The following is a 26536-nucleotide window of genomic DNA, read 5'->3' as shown; positions in this document are numbered from 1 at the left end:
AAAAAAAAAAAAAAAAAAAAAAAAAAAAAAAAAAATTATCCTCATTGAGCTCAAGAGTGGACTGCCTGTGTCTTCCTGCCCAGTGTATGAGAGGAAGGCAATGGGCGTGGTCACTCCAGCCACCCACCCCGGCCCCCAGGGCGCAGAGCTCTCACCTCCGTGGATTCCTCTTGCTCGTTGATGACGAGAAAAGCGTCCTCCGCGGCCTGCCGCTTGACGTCCGCTATGGTTTGCTCCATTCGTGCTCTCTCTGTTGCAATCACTTCAAAGGCTTTCTGCTCTGCCTCAGCGACGGCCTTCTGTACTTCTGACATGGCCTGAATTTTCACCTTATTCACAGCTTCTTCTAGAAGAAAGTGACAGTAAAATCAACTGGCCGAGAAATATTTTCCCTCCCACCCCACTGCGATTCTAAGTAAGGACAAAGCTGACACAAAATGGTATTTTCTAAAACTCCACAGGGAGGAACACATGATCTTCACACTCATGTGTCCATCACGCAGGTGCTGGCTGGTACGGAAATGGAGGTGGGCACTGAGCTAGGGCTGTAGACACAAGTGACTAGACACAGGCCACATTCTCCTGACTGCTTGTGACCAAGTATGAAAGTGTTTCAGGTGCCATGATGTATGTCACTATAAGAAACTAGAGTTCCAAGGAGAAAAGTGATCAGCTCTTCAGTGGGCAGGGGAAATCAAGACAATGAATGTGTTGTGCTTGAGATGGTAGATGGAAATGAGCTTTTGCAAAGTCTTGCATGCCAAACTAAGAAATTTGACCTTTTCTTTTTTTCTGAGACAGGGCCTTGCTCTGTTGCCCAGGCTGGAGTGCACTGGTGCGGTCACAGCACACTGCAGCCTTGACCTCTCTGAATCATGATCCTCCCACCTCAGCCTTCTGAGGAGCTAGGACTGCAGGCGTGTCCCACCACACTTGGCTAATTTAAAAAATTTTTTTTGTAGAGACGATGTCTTACTATGTTGCTGAGGCTTGTCTCAAACTCCTGGGCTCAAGTGATCCTCCTACTTCAGCCTCCCAAAGTGCTGGTGTTAAACTGTTACACGGGTGAGGCACCACTCCCCGTTTGACTTTATTTTCATTTTTTTTTTTTTTTGAGACAGAGTCTCACTCTGTTGCCCAGGCTGGAGTGCAGTGGTGCTATCTCGGCTCACTGCAAGCTCCGCCTCCCGGGTTCACACCATTCTCCTATCTCAGCCTCCTGAGCAGTGGGACTACAGGTGCCCACCACCATGCCCGGCTAATATTTTTTGTATTTTTAGTAGAGACGGGGTTTCACAGTGTTAGCCAGGATGGTCTCAATCTCCTGACCTCGTGATCCGCCCGCCTTGGCCTCCCAAAGTGCTGTGATTACAGGCATGAACCACCATGCCCAGCTGGCTTGACCTTATTTTCAAAGGAAACTCCATAAAGGTTTCTATGCAAGGGGAAGATTAAAGACAGAGATAGCAACCAGGAGACTGGTGCAATGATTGAACTGATATAAGAGGCTGAATTTAGGCAGAAGTAAGTGGCACTGAGGACGGGATGAGACAGAAAAAGGTTGGGAGCACCAAAGGGCCTGGAAGTGGAGGTGAAAGAGAAGAATGGTAGTGCTAGGCAATGAAATGGACAGTCCACACAAAACTAGCATGGAGGCAAGTGAGAAGTCAGAGGCGCCTCTGGGGCATCCAGGTATAAATGGCCAGGAGGCAATTATAAATAAATAAGACTAGGTGGAGAAACATGGGCTAAAGACATAGATTCGGACAGACGGCCAAAAGCCCAGGTTTTTAAACCCTGTCCACTTACCATCATGCTACCTGGTTCTTGATCACTTCCTCCCATCACCAATGCCCTGCTTGATTTCCCTAGTGTAGACACCGCAAAGTACCACACTGTATGTGTTTGAGCCTCAGTCCTATGAGAATGTGAATGTGGAGTCCCAATATACATAGCTCACTACATAAGTCCACAGGACCAAACAATCCAGAAGCCTAAGGACACTCACTCACAGTTTACCTCTTGCACATGGCACGGGCTCAAGGGAGGTTCAAACACAGAGTTCTAGGCTTCAGTGAAACAACTTTCCATCTTATGGCTCTGGCCTTAAGAAAAGAAAGTCTTCGGCCGGGCGCAGTGGCTCAAGCCTGTAATCCCAGCACTTTGGGAGGCCGAGACGGGTGGATCACGAGGTCAGTAGATCGAGACCATCCTGGCTAACACAGTGAAACCCCGTCTCTACTAATAAAATACAAAAATCTAGCCGGGCGAGGTGGCAGGCGCCTGTAGTCCCAGCTACTCAGGAGGCTGAGGCAGGAGAATGGCGGGAACCCGGGAGGCGGAGCTTGCAGTGAGCTGAGATCCGGCCACTGCACTCCAGCCTGGGTGATAGAGCGAGACTCGTCTCAACCAAAAAAAAAGAAAGTCTTCACCCCAGAGGCCAAGAACCTTTCAAAAGTCTCTTATCAGATGCCTCTTATTGAGCCAGCGTAACAATGCTCTCAGGTACATTTTATCCCCTCAGCTTAACCATGAATTAGTAATTATCTTGGTTTGGCTAGCTATCTTACTGGAGGTCATCTAAGGTCACAGATGGCACTGTAGCAGAGCAAGGACTCAAATCGAGCTGTCCCAACACCAAAGTTGGGCTCTTAACCATAGTTAACCAAAGGTGTCTCCCAAGTAATCAAAGTCACTAGTTTTAAAGATACCTTGTGGCCGGGCACATTACAGGCTCATGCCTGTAATCCTAGCACTTTGGGAGGCCAAGGCGGGTGGATCACCTGAAGCCAGGAGTTTGAAACCAGCCTGGCCAATATGGTGAAACCCCATCTCTACTAAAAATACAAAAATCAGCCGGGCATCATGGTTGAGGGGGCCTGTAATCCCAGGTACTGGGAAGGCTAAGGCAGGAGAGTTGCTTGAACCTGCGAAGCAGAGACTGCAGTGAGCTGAGATTGTGCCATTGCACTCCAGCCTGGGCAACAGAGCAAGACTCCATCTCAAAAACAGACAGACAAACAAACAAACAAACAAACAAAAAAGGCCGGGTGCAGTAGCTCACGCCTGTAATCCCAGCATTTTGGGAGACTGAGGCAGGTGGATCACCTGAGGTCAGGAGTTACAGACCAGCCTCAACATGGAGAAACCCCATCCTCACTAAAAATACAAAATTAGCAGGGCGTGATGGTGCATGCCTGTAATCCCAGCTACTCGGGAGGCTGAGGCAGGAAAACTGCTTGAACCTGGGAGGCGGAAGTCGTGGTGAGCCAAGATCGTGCCATTGCACTCCAGCCTGGGCAACAAGAGTGAAATTCCATCTCAAAAAAAAAAAAAGGACAGAGATCTTGTATATAGTAATTATTATTCTCTCACCTTATGCTTATCTTCATTTCCTAAAATTCTATTCCACTTTTTATTAACATAATATACATTTTCCCATTTTCAACTGTAAGGATTTTTACAAATTAATGTAGTTTTCCAAATTGTTTTTAATGGTGAAATAATACTTTGTTGTACAGTGGCACAGGGGCTCACTGCAGCCTTAACTTCCCATGGTCAAGCGATCCTTCCCCCTCAGTCCCCTAGGTAGCTGGGTCTGTCCACCTTGGCCTCCCAAAGTGCTGGGATTACAGGTGTGAGCCACCCCACCCCACCCATACTGTTTCTTCTTTAATAATTTGTATAATTTGTATTTAAGTCTGGACCATTTGCTTTTGAAAGGAAACATTCAAAGGCATGAAAGTGAGAAATGAGGCTGGACGCAGTGGCTCACACCTGTAATCCCAGCTCTTTGGGAGGCGAGGTGGGCAGAGAAACCCCATCTATACCACAAATACAAAATTAGCCAGGCGTGGTGGTGCATGCCTATAATCTCAGCTACTCCGGAGGCTAAGGCAGGAGAAGAGCTTGAACCAGGGAGGTGGAGGTTGCAGTGAGCTGAGATCATACCACTGCACTCCAGCCTGGGCAACAAGAGCGAAACTCCATCTCAAAAAAAAAAAAAAAAGGAAAAGGAAGGAATGATTCCAAGAATCTGCAGGTACTCACTTAATTTCTTATATAAGCCTCTGATCAATTAGAGTGTCATCAACAAGGTCTTTTAAAATTGTCAACAACGGAGGGTTAAAGACAAGAGGTTAATTTATCAGAGATGCTTTATCTTACATTATCCTGACTACTAATAAGGAAAAATATTTTGCAATATGTTTATTTGTATTTCTCATAGCATAATGTGTCTGTTCATATCTTTCGTTTATTTGCTTACTACTGTCTAGATGCTTTTGAAAGAGTCTTTATGAATGTAGGTATTACATTTTTGTAGAAATAAATTTTATCTTAGTAAGAAAACCAAAAGTTGTATTGGACTTAAAAAATGAAACTGGGACGGGGAGGCAAGAAGGGAAAGAATGCCAATATTTGGATAAGGTTGACATTAGTGATGTGACGTTCATTCCCGAACTTACAAAATAGGCAGTCCCCAGCCTCCTTTATTCTTGTAAAAAAGAAGGCCTAGCAAGAACAGTCTTCACTATAGTAGGCACAGTGAAGGTGAAAGAAAGCACAGAGGGATTACAGAGCTGTGCCCAGAGCAGAATTTGGGCACAAATGTGGCAGTAGTGTGAACACAGTATACTGCAGACACCAGTGAAGAGATTAGGCAAAATGAACTCTGCTGCAGGCCCAGAAACAGGGCAAGTCAAGAAGTACTTATTGCCTCAGCATGACCCAGTGGAAGAGTGTGAAAGGGACTGGAGGGAGCTATTCCAAACTCCTGACCGGCAAAGTAACAAGACAGGTATCAGGAGACATGCAGGACAAGCCAGAGTGGGAGAGGCAAGAGCCTAGAACTCTATGAGGAGCAAGTTATTATACAACCAAAGGACCCAGTTACCAACCATTCGCCCAGTTATCTGTTCTCTGCTCCCACAAATTAGTGAGTCTGCATGACCTATGAGTGGTCAGACACATACCTGTTTTCTTCCAAAACTCCACAGGTACATATCCTGTACCTGGCCTGCTGTTGAACTCTCTCTGAGAATCTGCACAAGAGACATAAAAAGCATAGGGTCAGAAGCTGTCTATAATCAGCAGTTTTATTTTTGATCAGATGTCTCATTCACCAGTTAGACTCAAACATTTATTTCATTTAGTATAAAAAATTCTCATATAAGGGCTAAAAATTAGCTTATAAAATAGTACACAGTAAATATTTAGTTTTAAAACACACAACCCCATCAAATGAACAAATTAGCAGTATTTCAAAGTGGTGAGATTAAAACTGATATTCACTTTCTTCTTTTTACTTACCTATTATGTCCTAATTTTTTCCCCTATCAACATGGGTTTTTAAGGTATAGTACTCCCTAAAATATAAACATAAGTGCACACATTTTTTTTTTTTTTTGAGATGGAGTCTTACTCTGTCACCTAGGCTGGAGTGCAGTAGTGCAATCTTGGCTTACTGCAACCTGTGCCTCCCAGGTTCAAGCAATTTTCCTACCTCAGTCTCCCGAGCGGTAGCTGGGAGTACAGGTGTATACCACCCTATCTGGCTATTCTTTTTGTATTTTTAGTTCAGCTGGGGTTTCACCATGTTGGCCAGGGTGGTCTCTTTCAAAATTTCTACGTGTTTCAAAAATTTCAAAATAAAACATTAGGAAACATTATCTTTAAATATGTACATAGAAAATTCTGTAAGAATACATTAATTGTTAACCATTGAGCCTATGGAAAAATGTAGGGGGAGGAGAGGCAGCATTTTTACAAATTACTTTTTGTGTGTGTGACAGGGTCTTGTTCTGTCCCCCAGGCTGGAGTGCAGTGATGCAGCTGATCATAGTTCACTGCAGCCTCGAACTCCTGGGCTCAGGTCATCCTGCGTCAGCCTCTCGAGTAGCTAGGACTTTAGGCATGTACCACCATGACCGCCTAATTTCCTTTCTAAATTTTTTGCACAGACAGGGTTTCACTATCTCCGGGTTTCCAGACAGGTCTTGGATTCCTGGCCTCAAGCAATTTTCCTGTCTCAGTCGCCCAAAGAGCTAGGATTACAGTTGTAAGCCATTGTGCCAGGTCGCTATGTAATTACTTCCAATTCAATCTCAAATTCTCCTCCTGTTGTGTAAATCTTTTATAAATTTCATTTTCTTAAGGAAATCTCCAGCAAGGTTCGGGGCTGTTCCAGCATGGACTGGGTGCTTTCTAGGCCTGCTTTGCCACTAATGCTTGGGGCTCTCCTTCACCAGTCTAGGGATTCCTTTCCTTCCTTTCTTGTGTTGGATCCTCTTTCAGCAATTCAGTGTCTCCCATTTTCTCGTTTACTTGCATGTATTGAGGCATATCCTATAGTAGATACCATGGAGAAAGGGTAGGCAGGAGGCGTATTTTTTGAAAAATTATAGATTACTAATCTAACACATAATTGTTTTGGTTAAGTATAAATTAAAATAATTTTCCTTCAGAATTGTCTTCTTTTTTTTTTTTTTTTTTTTTTGAGACGGAGTCTCGCTCGGTCGCCTGGGCTGGAGCGCAGTGGCCGGATCTCAGCTCACTGCAAGCTCCGCCTCCCGGGTTCACGCCATTCTCCTGCCTCAGCCTCCCGAGTAGCTGGGACTGCAGGCGCCCGCCACCTCGCCCGGCTAGTTTTTTCTATTTTTTTAGTAGAGACGGGGTTTCACCATATTAGCCAGGATGGTCTCGATCTCCTGACCTCGTGATCCGCCCGTCTCGGCCTCCCAAAGTGCTGGGATTACAGGCTTGAGCCACCGCGCCCGGCCGTCTTCTAACTTTCAATGATGCTAAATGACTGTCTATTTTCCTGTGTTGTCTACTTGGTAGACTGATTCAACCTTGAACTGTCTTGCAGGTCTTGGTAATTTTTTGGAATTATTTCAATAACTATTCCATCCTCTCTGCTTGTTCTGCTCACTCTTTTTGAAATTCATGATTTGGATGCCGGGCGCGGTGGCTCAAGCCTGTAATCCCAGCACTTTGGGAGGCCGAGACGGGTGGATCACGAGGTCAGGAGATCAAGACCATCCTGGCTAACACGGTGAAACCCCGTCTCTACTAAAAATACAAAAACTAGCCGGGCGAGGTGGCGGGCGCCTGTAGTCCCAGCTACTCAGGAGGCTGAGGCAGGAGAATGGCCTAAATCCGGGAGGCGGAGCTTGCAGTGAGCTGAGATCCGGCCACTGCACTCCAGTCCGGGTGACAGAGCGAGACTCCGCCTCAAAAACAAAACAAAACAAAACAAAAAAAGAAATTCATGATTTGGATATATGAGTTGGGTAGATTTCTAATGTTCTTCTCTTTTTCTCACCAGAGATATTAACAATACTACATTATTGGTAGTTTTCTTTTCCCCAAAGAGCTACTATTTTTTTTTTTTTTTTTGAGACAGAGTCTGGCTCTGTCGCCCGGGCTGGAGTGCAGTGGCTGGATCTCAGCTCACTGCAAGCTCTGCCTCCCGGGTTTACGCCATTCTCCTGCCTCAGCCTCCCGAGTAGCTGGGACTACAGGCGCCTGCCACCTCGCCCGGCTAGTTTTTTGTATTTTTTAGTAGAGATGGGGTTTCACCGTGTTAGCCAGGATGGTCTTGATCTCCTGACCTCGTGATCCGCCCGTCTCGGCCTCCCAAAGTGCTGGGATTACAGGCTTGAGCCACCACGCCCGGCTCGAAGAGCTACTATTAATTCCCATTTCTGTTTATGTCCATCTCCAATATTAGAGGCTTACCTTGAGAGAGTGGTCACCCTTAACCGTGCACACGTGCCACTAAAAAGCTGCCTGGAAGCCCTGTGACAGTGGATGAGGTCCATCTGCTGTAGACTTAACTAGAAGCAGTTTTCCCAAATTTGCCTGCTTATTGAACTCATTAAACATATGTATTCAGATTCCTTTTTTTTTTTTTTTTGGAGATAGCGTCTTGCTCTGTTGCCCAGGCTGGAGTGCAGTGGCACAATCTCAGCTCACTGCAAGTTCTGCCTCCTGGGCTCAAGCCATCCTCCAACCTCAGCCTCCCAAGTAGCTGGACTATAGGCACACCCCACCACAATCAGCTAATTTTCATATTTTTTGTAGAGACAGGGTTTCACCATGTTGCCCAGGCTGGTCTTGAACTCCTGGGTTTAAGCGATCTGGTAGCCTCCGCCTCTCAAAGTGCTGGGATTACTGGCATCAGCCACGACAGGTGGACTATATTCAGATTTTTGAGTCTCAGAATCATAACATCCAGAAGGGCCTGGATCTTGACTGTCATTCTGAGGAAAAACTGATAGCTGAAGAAGTATTTTTTTCTTTGTTTAAAAATTAAACATAGTGAAACCCTGTCTCTAATAAAAATACAAAAATTAGCCAGGCATAGTGGCATGCAGCTGTAATCTCAGCTACTCAGGAAGCTGAGGTAGGAGAATCGCTTGAACCCAGGAGGCAGAGGTTGCAGTGAGCCGAGATCATGTCATTGGACTCCAGCCTGGGCGATAAGAGCTAGACTCTGTCTCAAAAAAAAAAAAGTCATTGGTGAAATTCTTTTGAAATGTCTATTATTGGCATAAAAATATGCCAGAATGTAAAACAACTATGTGTCTAAGAACTCATTTTAGGCCGGGCATGGTGGCTTATAGACGTCTGTAATCCCAGCATTTTGGGAGGCCAAGGTGGGTGGATCATCTGAGGTCAGGAGTTCAAGACCAGCCTGGCCAACATGGTGAAACCCCATCTCTACTAAAACTACAGAAGCAGCCAGGCGTGGTGGCGGGTGCCTGTAATCCCAGCTACCCAGGAGGCTGAGGCAAGAGAACTGCTTGAAGGAGGTTGCAATGAGCCAAGATCGTGCCACTGCATTCCAGCCTGGGCAACAGAGCAAGACTCCATTTCAAAAAAAAAAAAAGAACTCATTTCACAGTTAGACTTTCTTGATGAAGCTAACTGTACCCAAGCCTCTCATATGTCATCATAGACGAGTGGCACTTTTTGGAGTTGTTATAATTCACATTTTGCATATTACATTTATTTAGGATATGAATTATACTGTCATTCTATACTAAAATGGACAATAAACATAGAAATAAACATGAAATAAACACATAAATGGCACTAAAATATACTATTTAAATCAGGTTGACAGTGCTCTCAGAAACCTGATAGAAGAAAACACGTATCCATGAAGAGCTAAACCTAGAATGACAATATAACGTATCATCCAGATTGCCTTCATTGTTGAGAATGAGGGAAGTGCTAGCAACAACTATAACAGGATACAGGCATAAACTGGACTGTCTAAGGCAAATGAAAAAATGTCCCCAGAGCTAATCCGTGATACAAAAGGTGGGAAAGGTGAGTAGCGGTCATGCACAGCTATGTTTAAATGACTCCAGCAAGATCTGTATCTTGGCTCAGCAACCACTGGCTCACAACTGCAGCTCCCTCTGTACTCTATGCTTCTCCCCTGCACACGTGTAGACTCACTAATGGATGAGGTAAGGCTTGGGTGTAAACTTTAGCTAAGACTCCAAAAGTCTTTCTCCCTGTCTGAAAGTCACACAGGGACTATCTGCAAATGTTCAGAAAGTAAGGGAGACCAGAAGGTTAGCTTTGTCTGTTTCTGGAGGTTGTTTTGTTTTTTTTTTTCTTTTTCTTTTTTTGATAGGGAGTCTCACTCTGTCGCCCAGGCTGGAGTGCAGTGGTGCAATCTCAGCTCACTGCAAGCTCCGCCTTCTGGGTTCACACCATTCTCTCGCCTCAGCCTCCCAAGTAGCTGGGACTACAGGCGCCCGCCACCACACCTGGCTAATTTTTTGTATTTTTAGTAGAGATGGGGTTTCACCGTGTTAACCAGGATGGTTTTGATCCCTTGACCTTGTGATCCGCCCACCTCACCCTCCCAAACTGCTGGGATTACAGGCGTGAGTCACTGCGTCTGGCCGGTTTTTGGAGTTTTTACAAAAGGAATCATACTAATACTGTAACTCTACGTACGTGTTGATGCCTTGTTGTGCTAGATATTCCACCTAATGGTGGTATTCTATGGTTGGCTCCAGAGCTGCTGCTGTGGGTGGGGTAGGGAAAGGGAAGCCTTTAGCTCCCACTGTTTGGACATACTGTATTAATTCTGGCTTTGCCTCGAGTTTTCCTTACAGTTTTTTAGAGACTAATAGCTGCCGTCGATCGAACATGCTAGGTCTGTCGTAAGAGACTTGTTCTCCGTGGTGAACATTTGGGAACTCAGAGTGCGTGGGAAAACAGTCTGATCACAGATGGCCTGTCACTCAGCTATGCCTTTGGATAGGGGTGAATGTGCTGGAACATTTTGAGGGGAGTAACTGAGGCTTGCTGGATGTACTCTGGATTGCTGCTGCTTCGGACTCAGAAAGGCAAGGGGGGACAACCTAGTGTGGTACAGTAAATCCTTTTGTGGGAGGCCACCACAAAACCATGGAGGATTGAGTGGTATTGTCCTGAATGGTGGGCTGGGGACAGGAGGAAGGAAGGTAAGGTAAACACTTTCAAGGCTACTGTGAGAAATAAAAGTGATGACACAAGAGTGCCTAGTACATACATCCAGCCAGGCTGAATTTGACAACCAAACACTCTTTGACCAACACCTAGCACACATATATGTAGAGAGTTAAAGACAGAACAAAATCACAAATATTCTCATTCTCCACAAAGAAGAATTAACATTTTTTGAACATGCCAGGTACCAGTCTGGGCACAGTGGCTCAGGCCTGAAGTCCTGGTGTTTTGGGAGGCTGAGGCAGGAAGATCGCTTGAGGCCAGGAGTCCAAGGCCAGCCTGGGAAACACAGTGAGACCCTGTCTATACAAAACAAAACCCACCCCCGCCACCCACCAAAACATGCCAGGGGCTTCATATATTTTCTCACTTCCTCTTCATAATCACCTGAGTCTCCCTAAATCCACAATGAAACACCACCTTTCTTTCTTTCTTTTTCTTTTTCTTTTTTTGAGATGGAGTCTTGCTCAATAGCCCAGGCTGGAGTGCAGTGGTGTGATCTTGGCTCACTGCAAGCTCTGCCTCCTGGGTTCATTCATGCCATTCTCCTGCCTCAGCCTCCCGAGTAGCTGGGACTACAGGTGCCCACCACCACGCCCAGCTAATCTTTTTTTGTATTTTTAGTGGAGAGGGGTTTCACCATTTTAGCCAGGATGGTCTCGATCTCCTGACCTTGTGATTTGCCCGCCTTGGCCTCCCAAAGTGCTGGGATTACAGGTGTGAGCCACCGCGCCTGGCCGAGCACCACCTTTCTTTAAAGTCAAGTAGAAAAAGCCTTCTGTGACATACTGGTGGGCTCTAAAGGCTGACATTTACTCTGGGTTCCCCGCAGACTCTCCCCTTACCATTGCTGAGAGAATCTGTACTCCCAGGGCTGTGTTGCCTGGAGACCAACTCAGTCCCCGTTTTCCTCAGCTCTGTGTTTTCATTGTACCGTCTTTTCCAATAGTTGAGTTCTTCACGATCTGATTCCTGACAGCGCCGCAGAACTGCCATGGAGCGCCTTGTTTTCTCTACCATTTCCATAATGCAATTCAGCGCCTGAGTCAGAGAGGGGGCCAGGCAAAGATGAGATGAGAACATCCAAACAACCAACACTGTAAATCAGGCCAACGCAGTATGAGGAATTCAGGTTCCTTAAAGTACAGGTTTAGGAATATCAAGTTTACATTTAAAACCCTTTATTGCTATCTGTTTCTCCATCAGCCAGGAAGGACATTGGTGTTGAGGCTGACATACCTATCAAGGACAGTAACTACCAGGGCTTCCAGTGTTTGGACAGAACCTCAGATGCATGGCCTTCTGGCCAACTGTCTACGATTTCATGTTGCTGCAGCATTTGTTCTATCCCTGGGGTCTGCAGCACTCTGTAAGTTTGCTGTGGCTGAACCATAAAATAAGGTATACACAGATTTCTAACAGAAATCTGTTACAGATGAGGAAGGCTGCTATCTTTCAGAATGCAAAATAATTTTGGAATATAAACAATTTTGGGCGGTTGAATTACCTAGAAGTTTGTTACTGACCTGTGTTCTAAAACTACCAAACATGAATATGTGGGCTAAAAAACAATTCTCTTTACTACAGAAGGAGCAGAATTGAAAAAAATAAAAAGAAAGTTTCTTTTGATAAAAATTTAACAAATAACAAACGAATTCTGTCTTGCTATGTTGCCCAGACTAGACTTGAAGTCTTGGCTCCTGGGCTTAAGAGATACTCCTGCTTAGCTTCCCGAGTAGCTGGGACTACAGGGATGTGCCACTGCGCCTGGCTACAAACCTTTGTTTTTAACCATTATACTACATGACTTTATTTGGTTTCTGACCTGAAGTGATCATCCCATCACAAAGATTAGGGAGTGACTGTAATTCTTTAGCTGAGGGAGTAGTAGCTAAACCAACTTTTATTAAAAGCAAAGGATGCCATGGCTGTGGTTATGTTCACTTCAAATATACATGTTCCTTTAATTATTGGTAGCATTAAGAATCAAAAGTAGGCTGAGTGCAGTGGCTCACACCTGTAATCTCCACACTCTGGGAGGCTGAGGTGGGGAGATCACTTGAGGTGAGGAGTTTGAGACGAGCCTGGCCAACATGGCCAAACCCTGTCTCTACTAAAAATACAAAAATTAGCTGGGGGTGGTGGCATACACCTGTAATCCCAGCTACTCTGGAGGCTGAGGCAGGGGAATTGCTTGAACCCAGGAGGTGGAAGTTGCAATGAGCTGAGAGCGCACCACTGTACTCCATCCTGGGCAACAGAGCGAGACTCCTGTTTCAAAACAAAGTAATAAAGAATTAGGGACATTACACACTACAAGATTCTTACATGGTCAAGATGTTTCCATTCATCAGCCCATTCCCTTTCTGTCAAACGATGATCTACCAATTCATCTTGATAGCCTCCATTTAGACCTATTAGAAATTAGAGATTAAATTCAAAGATAGCAAGAAAAACACAATAGAAGCAAATTCTACCAAGTAAATACACACATATTCATCATTACTTTGAACACACTATTAAGGCAATGATTCACAATGGGGTGGGGGACCCACAAAATGACAATATAACCAACAAAGGATCACTATTCAGATTATATTTAAAAAACCCCAACAAATCAATTGTAAAACACAAAATAGCCTTAAAGAAAAAGAGGTAAAAGAAATAAACAGGCATGTCATACATAGCATTTAACACCTAACATATTGGAAAAAATTAAAATGTCAGATAATATCAAGTGTTGGCAAGGATGTGGTTCGATGCGAGTAATTAACCACCAAAACCAGAGTGTCTACTGGTACAAACACTTGGAAACCGCTTAACATTATCAGTAACTTAAAAAAAATTTTTGTGCCGGGTGTGGTGGCTCAAGCCTGTAATCCCAGCACTTTGGGAGGCCGAGATGGGCGAATCACAAGGTCAGGAGATCGAGACCATCCTGGCTAACATGGTGAAACCCCACCTCTACTAAAAAAATACAAAAAACTAGCCGGGCGAGGTGGCAGGCGCCTGTAGTCCCAGCTACTTGGGAGGCTGAGGCAGGAGAATGGCGTAAACCCAGGAGGCAGAGCTTGCAGTGAGCTGAGATCCGGCCACTGCACTCCAGCCCGGGCGACAGAGCGAGACTCCGTCTCAAAAAAAAAAAAAAAAAATTTGGTGGGGGGATAGTTTTGATATATACTGAAATTTCCAGGAATGGAACAACTGTGTGAATTAAAGGTATACCAATAAGAATTGTCTACTATTTTGAAGAACTCAAATCATATACAGCAACAATGTCTTTGAGTCATTAACACAACACCCCTGTTACCAGTCTGAATTTATAGGCGTAATATTCATAGTGACTATGTATCAGTGTGAGAATCTGTTTATTTCAGTATATATTGAGTTCCTCATGATCTGTACAATCTGTCAAAAAATGTAGTAATAAGAGCCAGGTGTGGTGGGGCATGCCTATAGTCCCAGCCACTCAGGAGGTTGACACAGGCAGATCACTTGAGCCCAGGAGTCCAGCCTGGGCAATATAGTGAGACCCCATACCTAGTTTTTGGCATACTTTTTTCTCAAGTCCAACTGGCAAAAAATGTGCAGAAGAAACCATTAGCAAGTCAGCTTTTTTTCCCTGCACTGTGCTATTTCCAATCAAAGCAAGTCAGTTTTCCCTTGACAGAGTCTCACTCTGTCACCAGGCTGGAGTGCAGCAGTGTGATCTCAGCTCACTGCAACCTCTGCCTCCTGGGTTCATGCCCTTCTCCTGCCTCAGCCTCCCGAGTAGCTGGGACTATAGGCGCCCGCCACCACACCCGGCTAATTTTTTGTATTTTTAGTAGAGACGAGATTTCACCATGTTAGCCAAGATGGTCTCGATCTCATGACCTCATGATCCGCCTGCTTAGGCCTCCTAAAGTGCTGGGATTACAGGTGTGACCCACCATGCCCGATCCCCACAGGCAGTTTTAATAGATAAAAGAGAGACATAGGAGTACCAGGGATTGAACACTAGGATTGGTATCATAACATACTGCTAGTACATCTAAGCCTTGGGCATAAGACAATTGGGGTCTGAATTTTGTCTCTGCCAATTATCAGCTATGTGATTTTGGCCACAGTTCTTTCATCTTTCATCTATAAAAAGGGGATAACAATTGCCTGGGACTCCTGTGAGGATTAAAAGAGACAATGTACGTACAATACAATCTAAGTCGTAGCTACGACTCAGTAAATGTTGGCTCTGAGAACACCATAGCTGCTACAGCCTTCCCTATTCAGCTACTATCCCACTACATGATGCCAGGGGCCCCAATGTGGCCAAGCGTCTGAAAGATGCCAGTGAGCCTAAATAAGAGGAAGTCAGGGCAAATGTGTTGCAATTTCTTACTCAACAAGGTACAAATGGAAATTTAGGGAAACCCTGGAAGCTGATAGCCCTTTGGTTCCCTGCTCTGACAGATGCTCAGCAGTTATACTCCAAAAAACCTTATACTGAAAATGTGTACGAGTACATGACAAAATACTCTGTCCAAAACTAGAAGAGGTTTGTTAAGGTTTCTTTTCTGTTTCTTCCTAAATTTAATGGTTTCTGAGCACCCATGTACCAGGCACTCCAAATGGAACAACAACCCAGCACAGGGGATGGTGTTATTTCCATTTAGAAATTACTCTTCTGAGGCTCAGAGAGCCCAAGCAACTTGCATGAGATCACACAGCTAGTTAGGATGCAGAGCTGAGATTTCGAGATGCCTCACCTCCTGACCTGAATGTCCACGCACTTTCACCTCCAAGGTGAAATCTTGCATCTTTCTCGCTTAATTTAAAAAAATTTTTTGTTGTTGTTGTGTTGAGGCAGGGTCTCATTCTGTTGCCCAGGAGGGGAGTGTAGTGGCACCATCACAGCTCATTGCAGTCCTGACCTCTTGGGCTCATGCAATCCTCCTGACTCATGTTTTTGCTTTGTTTTTTAGTTTTTGTTTTTGTTTTTGTTTTTTTTGGAGATGGAGTCTTGCTCTGTCGCCCAGGCTGGAGTGCAGTGGCGTGATCTTGGCTCACTGCAAGCTCTGCCTCCTGGGTTCACGCCATTCTCCTGCCTCAGCCTCATGAGTAGCTGGGACTACAGGTGCCCGCCACCATGCCGGGTTAATTTTTGTATTTTTAGTAGAGCCGGGGTTTCACCATGTTAGCCAGGATGGTCTCGATCTCCTGACCTCATGATCCACCTGCCTTGGCCTCCCAAAGTGCTAGGATTACAGTCGTGAGCCACCACGCCCAGCCCCTCCTGCCTCATTTTTAACTTTTGTTGTTGTAGAGATGAGGTCTCCCTATGTTGCCCATGCTGGTATCAAACTTCTGTCCTCAAGTGATCCTCCTGCCTTGGCCTCCCAAAGTGCTGGGATTATAGGCATGAGCCACTGAGCTTGGCCTAATTTTTCAAAGATTTATAGAATAACTGCAAAAGGAGCACAGAGAATTCTCACATATCTTCAAACAGTTTTCAAATGTTAACATCTCCTTTGCTTTTTCATTCTCTTTTTCTGAATCATTTGAGAATAGGCGATACCCCTTTATTCTTTTTTAGACAGGTCTCACTCTGTCACCCAGACTGAATGCAGTGGCAAGATCATGGCTCAATGTAGCTTTGACTTCCTGGACTCAAGTGATCCTCCCTCCTCAGCCTCCCTAGTAGTGCATGCCATCAAACCTGGCTAGTTTTTAAAAATTTTTTGTAGAGACAGGGTCTCACCATGTTGCTCAGACTGGCTTCAAGTGATCCTTCCACCTCAGCTGGGATTACAGACACCAGTTACCACACCCAGCTGTACTTCTATCATATCATAGCAACAAGGTGTCAGATAAGATTAATATCAAATAAGATCAACTATGATTCTAACAGTCTATGTATAATACTGTTTTATCCAATCAGTGGGAAAAAGCAATCATGATATTATTCGACTTTATCATTGAGTTGGAAAGAAATCCAAGAATCCAGTCTGAATTTACCATGCTGCTTAGGTTGCTTACCGAGACTGTGGTGTCTATCACGAACTTCTCGATGCTCTAGCATCTTGTTGGGTTCCCGATACAGGTGAGAAGTTGCAATATCCTCTAACGTGTAATGCTGAAGAGGCGGAGGGGTAGGATGGAATTGGCCCCCGGGATTCATTAGGGGCACAGTGAGAGCAGGACTGTGCCGAGGAGCAGGGCTGATGGTACATACTCTCTTGGCAGGAGGCTCAGGAGCGATTGTATCTCTATCAAAACTATTCTCTTCTCTCCTGTAGAAGAAGCAGAAGTGCATATTTGATCCTGTCAACAAGTGTTCATGCAGACATTTCCTGAGAACCTAGTGTGTGTTAGCTATTTTGCTATACAGTGGCATAAATAGGAAGACTCTAAGGAAAGGTGTGACATGAGGCATGAACTGAACTGTCTTCAGGGGCCAGGCACCTCATATAAATTGCTGACTTATACCAGCATGAAAAAGGAGGTCAAATCCATCCATAACCAGACAGAAACATTAACCCTCATAAAGCAAAGGAGAGACTAAGGAGATGACAGCCTTTTTCTGAGTTATGGGTTCAACAATACTTAGGAAAGTATTAAGGTCAAATTTGTTACCATGGAGGTGAGTTACTGGAAAGAAACTACATGGGAGGAAAAAGGCTCATATAACAAATCCAACTGCATTTTTTTTTTTTTTTAAAGCCAGTCAAATTAACCCTGGGTCTAATTGTGTAGTGGCAGGGTTTTTAGTCACTCAGATCCAACTGTAATAAATTTTCTACCTTTATTTATTTATTTTTTTAATTTAAAAAAAATGTCATTAAAGCCTATCCACTATTGTTAAAATATTGCCTTCTTTGATAACCCATAGAATATTTTGATAGCCACTCATAGGGAGTCTTCTAAAATAAATTTATATTAATTGCAATCTCAGTAAAGGTGAGCCAGTGGCAAATATTAATAATTAATTGCTATACTTTTTCAAAACTTCTCATATCAGAAAAAAATGCATTTGACATAAAAGGCATTTGGTAGACTGTATTGCTGTCTTTCTTTTCTTTTTTTTTCTTTTTCAATTCTTTCTACAAACAGCATCCAAGAAAAGGCAGAACTGTATTCCTGAGGCTTCTGGAACAGTCGATCCCATAAATTCTCTAGAGTAGAGTTTCTTACTGGGTGTGTAGGCATCTGAGGAGTTTCTGAAAAATACTCATGCCTGGAAGCTACTCCCATAGATTTTAGATGTATTCTGCAGCGAGGTATTGGAATAAAGCAAAAATAACCATAGAAAGTCTGAGACATTGGGCTGGGCATGGTGGCTCACACCTGTAATCTCAGTACTTTGAGAGGTCAAGGCGGGCAGATCTCTTGAGCTCACAAATTTGAGACCAGCCTGGGTAACATGGTAAAACCCCATCTCTCCAAAAACAAACAAACAAACAAACAAACAAATAAAAATTAGCTGGTCATGGTGGCACGTGCCTATAGTCCCAGATACTCAGGAGGCCTCTGAGGTGGGAGGATCGCTTGAGCCCAGGAGGCGGAGGCTTCAGTGAGCAAAGATTGTGCCACTGTGCTCCAGTCTGGGCAATAGAGCCAGACCTTGTCTCAAAAAAAAGGTTGAGACATTACAACCACAGCAATCAAATTCTCTTTATTTTATAAGCAAAGGGGAAGGCCAGTGTGGTTCCAGGAAGGCAAGGACAGCAAAGCTCATCTGCTCACCTCTCCGGACTGGGCCTCTTCCCATTTCCGTGTACCTCCATGAGCAGCTCTGACGAATCAGCAGGTGATGCAATGCTTGTGTTGAGCAGAAGGTGTTCGTGCTGAGCGAGGTACTGGGATGGGGTCTGCTTGGCTGCCCGAGCGCAGTGCAGCAGTTCTCGCTGCAGCAGGGGAAGGTTGGCCTTGAAAAGAAGAGGCAGTTTTTCCAGTGTTGGGCCCTACACAAGAGGGCTCAGCACCTCAAAGGGCTTTCACAAAGCAGATGATACAAGATAAAAGTCTTTCTCTCCTTGGCAGTCTGATTTTCATATGCTTCTTCTGTGAGTCAATGATCTCTCTTATATTGCACCTGAATTACTGGTTCAGTTGTCTCTTGCCCAAATCAGATGTAAATCTGCTTAAGGAAGAGACTGTACCTTATTTACCTTTGCAGCCTAGTATACAGTCAAAGCTCAATAAAGGGTTGTTAAACATAGTAATTTTAAAACATACACTTCTGAAGACTTTAGTGAGTGAGTGAATTACTACTGCCTATGTGGGAGTCATTCCAAGCCCTGGTTTCTCTCTTCTGAACCCCAACTCATCTCTGATGGCACTACTCAACCTTCCTTCATGTTCTGTATAAAAGCTGCCACGGAATTCTGGAAACTGTGATTATTCTAAAACATGGGAGTTTGAAAAGGAGCACTGGGAGTGATATAAAATGTAAAAAGATAATTCATGGCCGGGGTGGGGTGGCTCACACTTGTAATCCCAGCACTTTGGGAGGCCAAGGCGGGCGGATCACGAGGTCTGGAGATTGAGACCATCCTGGCTAACAGGTGAAACCCCGTCTCTACTAAAAATACAAAAAATTAGCCAGGTGTGGTAGCAGGTATCTGTAGTCCCAGCTACTCAGGAGGCTGAGGCAGGAAAAGGGCATGAACCCGGGAGGTGGAGCTTGCAGTGAGCTGAGATTGCACCACTGTACTCCAGCCTGGGCGGCAGAGCAAGACTCCGTCTCAAAAAAAAAAAAAAAAAAAAAAAAAGATAATTCATTAAGTAGATATTTTTCTCTCTCATACTTAGAAAACCTGTAATAGGAACAAATCACATTTTAAAACCCTATACATCTTTTAAAGCTGAGAATTTGATTTCCTTCATACACAGAATTTACTTTTCCCATTTTTATCAAAAACCCATAAAGCAGAAATTATATTTTTCTCACCAAATTTAAAAGCAATGCAGGCTGAGCTCATAAGCAAAGGCTTAATCCCAAGGGACAGATGAGCAAGTGAAAGGAGAGTTTTAATACATGCAAGTAGCCATCCCTTCACTGAGGGTTAATTTAGCAGGCACCATAATTAGTGACTGTTTTAAAGCAGAAATAAATTGACAAAACCCTAAATGCTAGCCAAAAAGCTGCCATAACAACCTACCTCATGCTGTTTTCCAAAATAACAAGAGTTAAGAATAGGGAATTTGACTAAATAAAACTCTTTTAAAGTCTGTTCTATAACCTCAATCTTGTTGCAACTGTAAAAACTTAATTGAAAAAAACACCATGTCAGATCTTTACACTGGTGACATGTGTCCCATGATGAATAAAAAACATGCTAATTATTTCCTATTAACACAAATTTCACAAATCTTTCTTGATTCTAGAGTCTTGGGGAAATAATTGTCTACCAGCTCTGACATACATAAAGGAGACCAAGATAGAATCAGCACAGCTGTTTCAGGGCTCAAAAAGGCACCCCAGGCTGCTCAGAGCCGCCGAGGCTTCAATGCCATTACAACTGAGCAAATGATACAGGCTGTGCACCCTAGACCGATGCATTTTCCTGTGCTCCAATATAAGGTTTTAAAAAACTGGTATCAGTACTTTAGTAAGATAACCCATCTGTCTGATGCTATTACATTTTCTTAGGAAATGAAAATAAGGTAAAAGAAAGTAGAAGAGGCATATTTATTTGACCAGACAGTAAATATTACAGGCTTTGTTAAGCGGCAAAATTAGATGCCGGGCGCAGTGGCTCACACCTGTAACCCCAGCACTTTGGGAGGCCAAGGAGGGCGGATCACAAGGTCAGGAGTTTGAGAAGAGCCTGGCCAATGTAGTGAAACCCCATCTCTACTATAAATACAAAAATTAGCCAGGTGTTGTGGCGCATGCCTGCAGTCCCAGCTACTCGGAAGGCTGAGGCAGAAGAATTGTTTGAACTCGGGAGGCGGAGGTTGTAGAGCCGAGATTGCGCCACTGCACTCCACCCTAGACAACAGAGCAAGATTTTGTCTCCAAAAAAAAAAAAGGCAAAATTAAAGGTATTATAGAAATACTCATACTCATAAAAGACAGAAAACAAATTTCCATAAATATTGACAAAATTCAAAATACAGTAACAACTGAATATAGTTTCTCTGTAAAATGATTCTAATCAAATCAACACCAGAGAAAACCAAATCCAGGTGCACAGACATTAGTGGGACATGTGGTGAAATATGAATAAAGTCTATAGATAACAGTGTTTTATGAATGTTACTTTCCTGATTTGATATCTGTATTCAAATATTTAGATGTATAATGTCTGCAGCTTACTTTTCTTTTTTGAGACAGAGTCTTGTTCTGCCACCCAGGCTGGAGTGTGATGGCACAATCTTGGCTTACTGCAACCTCCACCGCCCAGGTTCAAGCAATTCTCCTGCCTCTGCCTCCTGAGCAGTTGGGACTACAGGCATGTGCTAATTTTTTCTATTTTTAGTAAAGACAGGGTTTCATCATGTTAGTCAGGCTGGTCTCTAACTCCTGACCTCAAGTAATCTGCCTGCCTTGGCCTCCCAATGTGCTCGGATTATGGGCGTGAGCCACCACATCCAGCATTGCAGCTTACTCTTAAATATTTCTTTTTTTATTTTATTTTATTTTTTTTAATTTTATTTTTGAGGATGTCTCACTCTGTCACCCAGGCTGGGATGCAGTGGCAGAATGTCAGCTCACTGCATCCTCTGCCTCTCAGGTTCAAGCGATTCTCCTGCCTCAGCCTCCCAACTAGCTGGGACTACAAGTGTGTGCCACCACACCTGGCTAATTGTTTTTCTATTTTTTTGGAGAGACAGGGGTTTCACCATGTTGGCCAGTCTGGTCTTGAACTCCTGAGTTCATGCAATCCATCTGCCTTGGCCTCCCAAAGTGCTGGGGTTACAGGTGTGCGCCACCGTTTGAAAGGATTATGTTCCATGTAAATATAACACGGCCTCATTTCATTTATCATGTAAGCATGATAATGCAGAACAATCTCTCCAAACGTTATGCTCCATAGAACATTATTGCAGAAGACATCTTTAGAAACTAGACTATCTGGGGCTTGGGGAGACACAGTGTCTTCCCTATATCCTCTCCTGACCTTACAGTAAATCTAAACTGCAAAAGCCTTGCCTTTTGTCCGACAGCCTCTTCTCAGATAACACCCTCCACACTCTGACTATACCCAAAAGATTAGTGACCAGTTATTTCTTCTGCTAGGAGCTCAGCCTCCCTTCCACCCTGACACTTCCAGCCCAAGCACCTCCTATTCTCTCCTATGCTAGCTACTTCTCTGTGTTACCAGCAGTGTCTTGCACACAGACTACAACTTAAGGCTTTTGCAATTCTCATCTCATTAAAACTGAGGTTTATCTGTTGACTGCACTCAGACCTCTCTACCAGCCCAAAATAAAGATCTAAAAACGTGGCAAGCGGCTCTGATTTAAATCACATAACAGGGATGAGCAGAATCTGCAGAAATACTGAAGATAAATTACATTCAGTAATTATCTTATCAAATTACCTTGAGAAATGGAATCACAAAAGGACGAAGGGGAAAGTTTGTGGCTTCTTGGAGCTTACAGTGGAATTCCTCGATTGTCACTGTTGAGTTCTGAAAAGATAAATAACCTTGTTCAACTTCCAAAACTGGACTTCCAAAACTTACAGTGCCAAACTTTTTTTTTTTTTTTATGTTATTTATGTATGTATTTATTTATTTATTTGAGATGGAATCTCGCTCTGTTGCCCAGGCTGGAGTGCAGTGGCGCGGTCTTGGCTCACGGTAACCTCTACCTCCTGTGATCTCCTGATGGTGAACTCCTGACTTTGTGATCTGCTTGCCTTGGCCTCCTAAAGTGGTGGGACTACAAGGGAGAGCCACCGCACCCCGCCTTTTTATTTTTGTTTTTTAAATGTTTAGTAGAGACGTGGTCTCACTATGTTGTCCAGGCTGGTCCTGAACTCCTGAGCTCAAGCTATCTTCCTGCCTCAGCCTCCCAAAGTGTTGGGATTACAGGTGTGAGCCACCGTGCTCAGCTGCTGAAGTCTTTTAAATCATAAGAAAAAGGATAACTGGCCGGGCGCGGTGGCTCAAGCCTGTAATCCCAGCACTTTGGGAGGCCAAGATGGGCGGATCACGAGGTCAAGAGATCGAGACCATCCTGGCTAACACGGTGAAACCCTGTCTCTACTAAAAACTACAAAAAACTAGCCGGGCGAGGTGGCGGGGCCTGTAGTCCCAGCTACCCGGGAGGCTGAGACAGGAGAATGGTGTGAACCCGGGAGGCGGAGCTTGCAGTGAGCTGAGAACCGGCCACAGCACTCCAGCCTGGGTGACAGAGCGAGACTCCGTCTCAAAAAAAAAAAAAGAAGAAGAAGGATAACTGCAGAAACGTTATCAGGAACTCAGATGCGTGGCAAAGGTAAACCACACTGGTTTCTTACGACAGAAATTCACCCTCCTTGATTCCCTTCACCACCACCCCAGATCCAAATTCTCCCCTTTGCCAAGCAGCCTAGGTTGCAGAATAGGACACTGCCTTTCTCACTACCCATGAAGACAGGCACTCAGGTCCCTGATATTGAGAGGTTCATTGCAAGTCACTTCAGGGACAGGGAATCAAACTTACAATGTTTCCTGTTATACAGATACTGATTCGGCCTAGGATGTCAGCTTTAAGACATTTTGGACTCAATAACCCAGTGTCACATTTTTATAAAAGTTCTTTTCTTTTTCAAGTTCTGCTCCCTACCTCCTGGCATAACTTCCCCCAAATCTTCAAAATAGAAAAAAAACAACAACAACAAAAACAAAAAAAACAACAGATGCAAAAGCAAAAGAAAAAAAATAGTTGCCGTCTACCTTCAAGTGGCCTGTATGTGTTATGCATATAAATAACTCCCAACAGGCAAACCTTCATTGGTAAGTTATTACTGTTCTCTAAAAGAGTGCACATCCTCTGTGTTTTCTCAAAAGTCTAGGCCTCAAATTAGGAATGAGACTCAGCAACTCTGCGAAGGGGAATGAACAAATAAAAATATTTTCTTCAAAGTTCACACAATATTTGTATTTCAGTTCCTAATAACACTGTATGATAGCAAATTAAAACAAACGAATAAAACAAAATGTAGGGATTATTCTGAATCCCTGCCTGTTCCCCTGAAAAAGCTATTACCATTTCTAGGAATTTACTTTTAGAAACTTTACAAGTGTTCAAAAACAAAATATGTAACTATGTAACATGCAACTTACCCCCACACTATCTCAATATATTTTCCTACCCCCAAAAAAAAGAAAAATACATAGATCTACCAACAGGAAGCTACATTAAAATTACAAGAGTCATGTATGCTTATGCAGGGAGTGGGGAGAGCAGATTTGTATGCATTAAGGCAGAAAAGGTATCTACAATACGGCTAAGTGAAAACCAGAAACAGAACATTATATTTTCTAAGAATCCACTTACAAAAATAACACACATACATATTATATCATATATTTAATGCCTGGAAGAATAATCACAATAACAGTTATTTCTGAGTATGCAATTATGTTGGATTTTCCAAATATATCATATTTACTATTCGGTAAACATTAAGATATTTTCCTTCAGGGAAAAGGGGTATGTCTAATTTAAACATATTAAAGGAAAATGTTTGAACACTTTCCCACATTTCATACCAAAAAAAATTATTTTAAAGTTAATTGTGTATCTGTTTTAAGTATATGACATTTGCATAATACAGCCAAAGAAACCTGTAATTCTGGTAATCAGGAATAAAAACTAAGTGTAAGAGAACAATACTCTTTTATACCTACTGCAAGGGAAGCAATCAGGTCTTGAAAAGCAAACACAAATAGATTAAATGTATGGAAGCCCTACATGAATGATTTCAAGTATACTTTTGGGTAGACAAGGGGAAAGGATGGATTGTGTGACACAGGGAAATTGTGAGTTAGGCCAAAGAAATGGACTCAGGGCTACATACACAGTAGATATAGGGCAGTCCTGCATGACTGGGATAAACACTTTCCTCCTTCAGCTAGTTTATTAAACCTTATTTTATATTAAGAGCATAATTGTTTGTTTCTTCCTCTCAAAGATCTCATAGTCTAGTGGGAAAAGAGGCAACTAAGCTATTCATTATAGTATGATGGAGGCACACAGGTACAGGACACTACTGACTCACAGAGAAGACATATTTGCTTAAAAAATTTTTTTTTTCCCCAGAGATACGGTCTAGCTCTGTCACTTAGGCTGGAGTGCAGTGGCATGATTATAGCGCACTGCAACCTTGAACTCCTGGCCTTAAATAATCTTCCCACGTTGGTCTCCAGAACAGCTAAACCAGCTATTTTTTTTTTTTTTTGAGACAGAGTCTCACTCTGTTGCCCAGGCTGGAGTGCAGTGGCGCAATCTAGGCTCACTGAAAGCTCTGCTTCCCGAGTTCACACCATTCTCCTGCCTCAGCCTTCCCAGTAGCTGTGACTACAGGCACCCGCCACCATGTCCGGCTAATTTTTTGTATTTTTAGTAGAGACCGGGTTTCACCGTGTTAGGCAGGATGATCTCCATCTCCTGACCTCGTGATCCGCCTGCCTTGGCATCCCAAAGTGTTGGGATTACAGGCGTGAGGCACTGCACCCAGCCAATTTTTAAATTTTTTTTTGTAGAGGAAGGAATCACACTACACGTTCCCCAGGCTGGTCTTAAGCTCCTGGTCTCAAGTTGGCCTGGGCTTTCCAAATTCTGGGATTATGGGTGTTACCCACACCTGGCCAGAGAAGATATATTTGAATCAAACCTAGGGGGACAAGGAGTTCTGTACAGCAGTTTGTCCTTGAGGAAATCGAAATGCAGCTTTGGGAAAGATGTGTCAGAGCAGAGAGAAGAATGTTGAGAGGTAAGATGTTGGTGGAATCTGGTCTCTGGACTTCAAGGGCAACATTTATACTCCAATGTATCCTCTATTCTGCTTCCTCCAATGCTTACATCTTTTTTTTTTGAGACAGAGTCTTGTTTTGTCACCCATGCTGGAGTGCAGTGGTGTGATCTCAGCTCACTGCAACCTCAGCTTCCTGGGTTCAAGTGATTCTTGTGCCTCAGCCTTCCAAGTAGCTGGGATTACAGGTGTGCACTGCCACTCCTGGCTAATCTCTGTATTTTCAGTAGAGACAGGATTTCACTATGTTGGCCAGGTTGATCTCAAGTGATCCTCCCAACTTGGCCTCCCAAAGGGTTACAATCTCAAAAGTAGGAAACTAACATTGGTACAACGTATTTTTGCCATATGTGTATTTTCATGTAACCACCACTGACCAAAATACAGAAATATAGAAACCCTGTCTATCTTTATCTTCCTGGTTTATAATAAAAATTGGCAATTATTTCCTCTATATATACTGACAACCATATCAGGCAAAGTCATTTTTGCTGTCAATGCCAAACATAATTTAGAAAACTCAGGAGAAGGAAAGTTAGTTAGCTAGTTACCTATGTATGTATGTATGTATGTATGTATGTATCTACCCACCTACCTACCTACCTACCCACCTACCTACCTACCTACCTACCTACAGAGGTGGAGTATTGCTCTGTCACCCAGACAGGAGTATGGTGGTGTGATCATGGCTCACAGCAGCCTCGAACTCCTGGGCTTAAGTGATCCTCCTGCCTCAACTTCCTGAGTAGCTGAGACTATAGCATACTCCACGGTGCCAGCTAAGGAAAGTTTATTTATTTATCTATATTTTTACTCTTAAACTCTTAACATTTTCTGCATACCCTGGTCTGGGATATATCAGAAAAACAGAAAACCTTGGGAACTCACTGCTTATGCAGTCCCTTAGGTCCCACGAGTGAATTTGCTGTCTTCTCTCTACCTTTAAGAGTCCTCTTTTTTTTTTTTTTTTAAAGGCCTGCTTGTAAGGTTGAGCCATTTAAACAAAAACAAAAAAAGATGGGTCTTGCTCTCTCCCCCAGGCTCACAATCCACCTGCCTCAGCCTCCT

At 43.6% G+C, this 26536-nt stretch overlaps 1 protein-coding gene across 2 annotated transcripts in view; it reads right to left on the bottom strand.

Annotated features, from left to right (window-relative positions):
* The window catches only part of CBFA2T2 (CBFA2/RUNX1 partner transcriptional co-repressor 2), a 170935-nt gene that overhangs the window by 9384 nt on the left and 135015 nt on the right, over nucleotides 1–26536 (bottom strand). Inside the window, exons 4-10 of one of the 2 annotated variants that reach the window (XM_023220437.1) lie at nucleotides 22047–22136; nucleotides 18241–18422; nucleotides 16534–16787; nucleotides 12847–12932; nucleotides 11364–11559; nucleotides 4974–5042; nucleotides 156–346 (exon numbers count right to left, since the gene is read on the bottom strand). In XM_023220437.1, coding sequence (XP_023076205.1) covers nucleotides 156–346; nucleotides 4974–5042; nucleotides 11364–11559; nucleotides 12847–12932; nucleotides 16534–16787; nucleotides 18241–18422; nucleotides 22047–22136 — 1068 coding nt within the window. The remainder of the gene's footprint in view (nucleotides 1–155; nucleotides 347–4973; nucleotides 5043–11363; nucleotides 11560–12846; nucleotides 12933–16533; nucleotides 16788–18240; nucleotides 18423–22046; nucleotides 22137–26536) is intronic. The other variant, XM_023220438.1, reaches the window with a different exon arrangement.

Source organism: Piliocolobus tephrosceles, chromosome 20 (assembly GCF_002776525.5).
Source record: "Piliocolobus tephrosceles isolate RC106 chromosome 20, ASM277652v3, whole genome shotgun sequence".
In the NCBI taxonomy this organism is placed as follows: domain Eukaryota; kingdom Metazoa; phylum Chordata; class Mammalia; order Primates; family Cercopithecidae; genus Piliocolobus; species Piliocolobus tephrosceles.
This window is presented reverse-complemented; position numbering and strand designations above follow the sequence as displayed.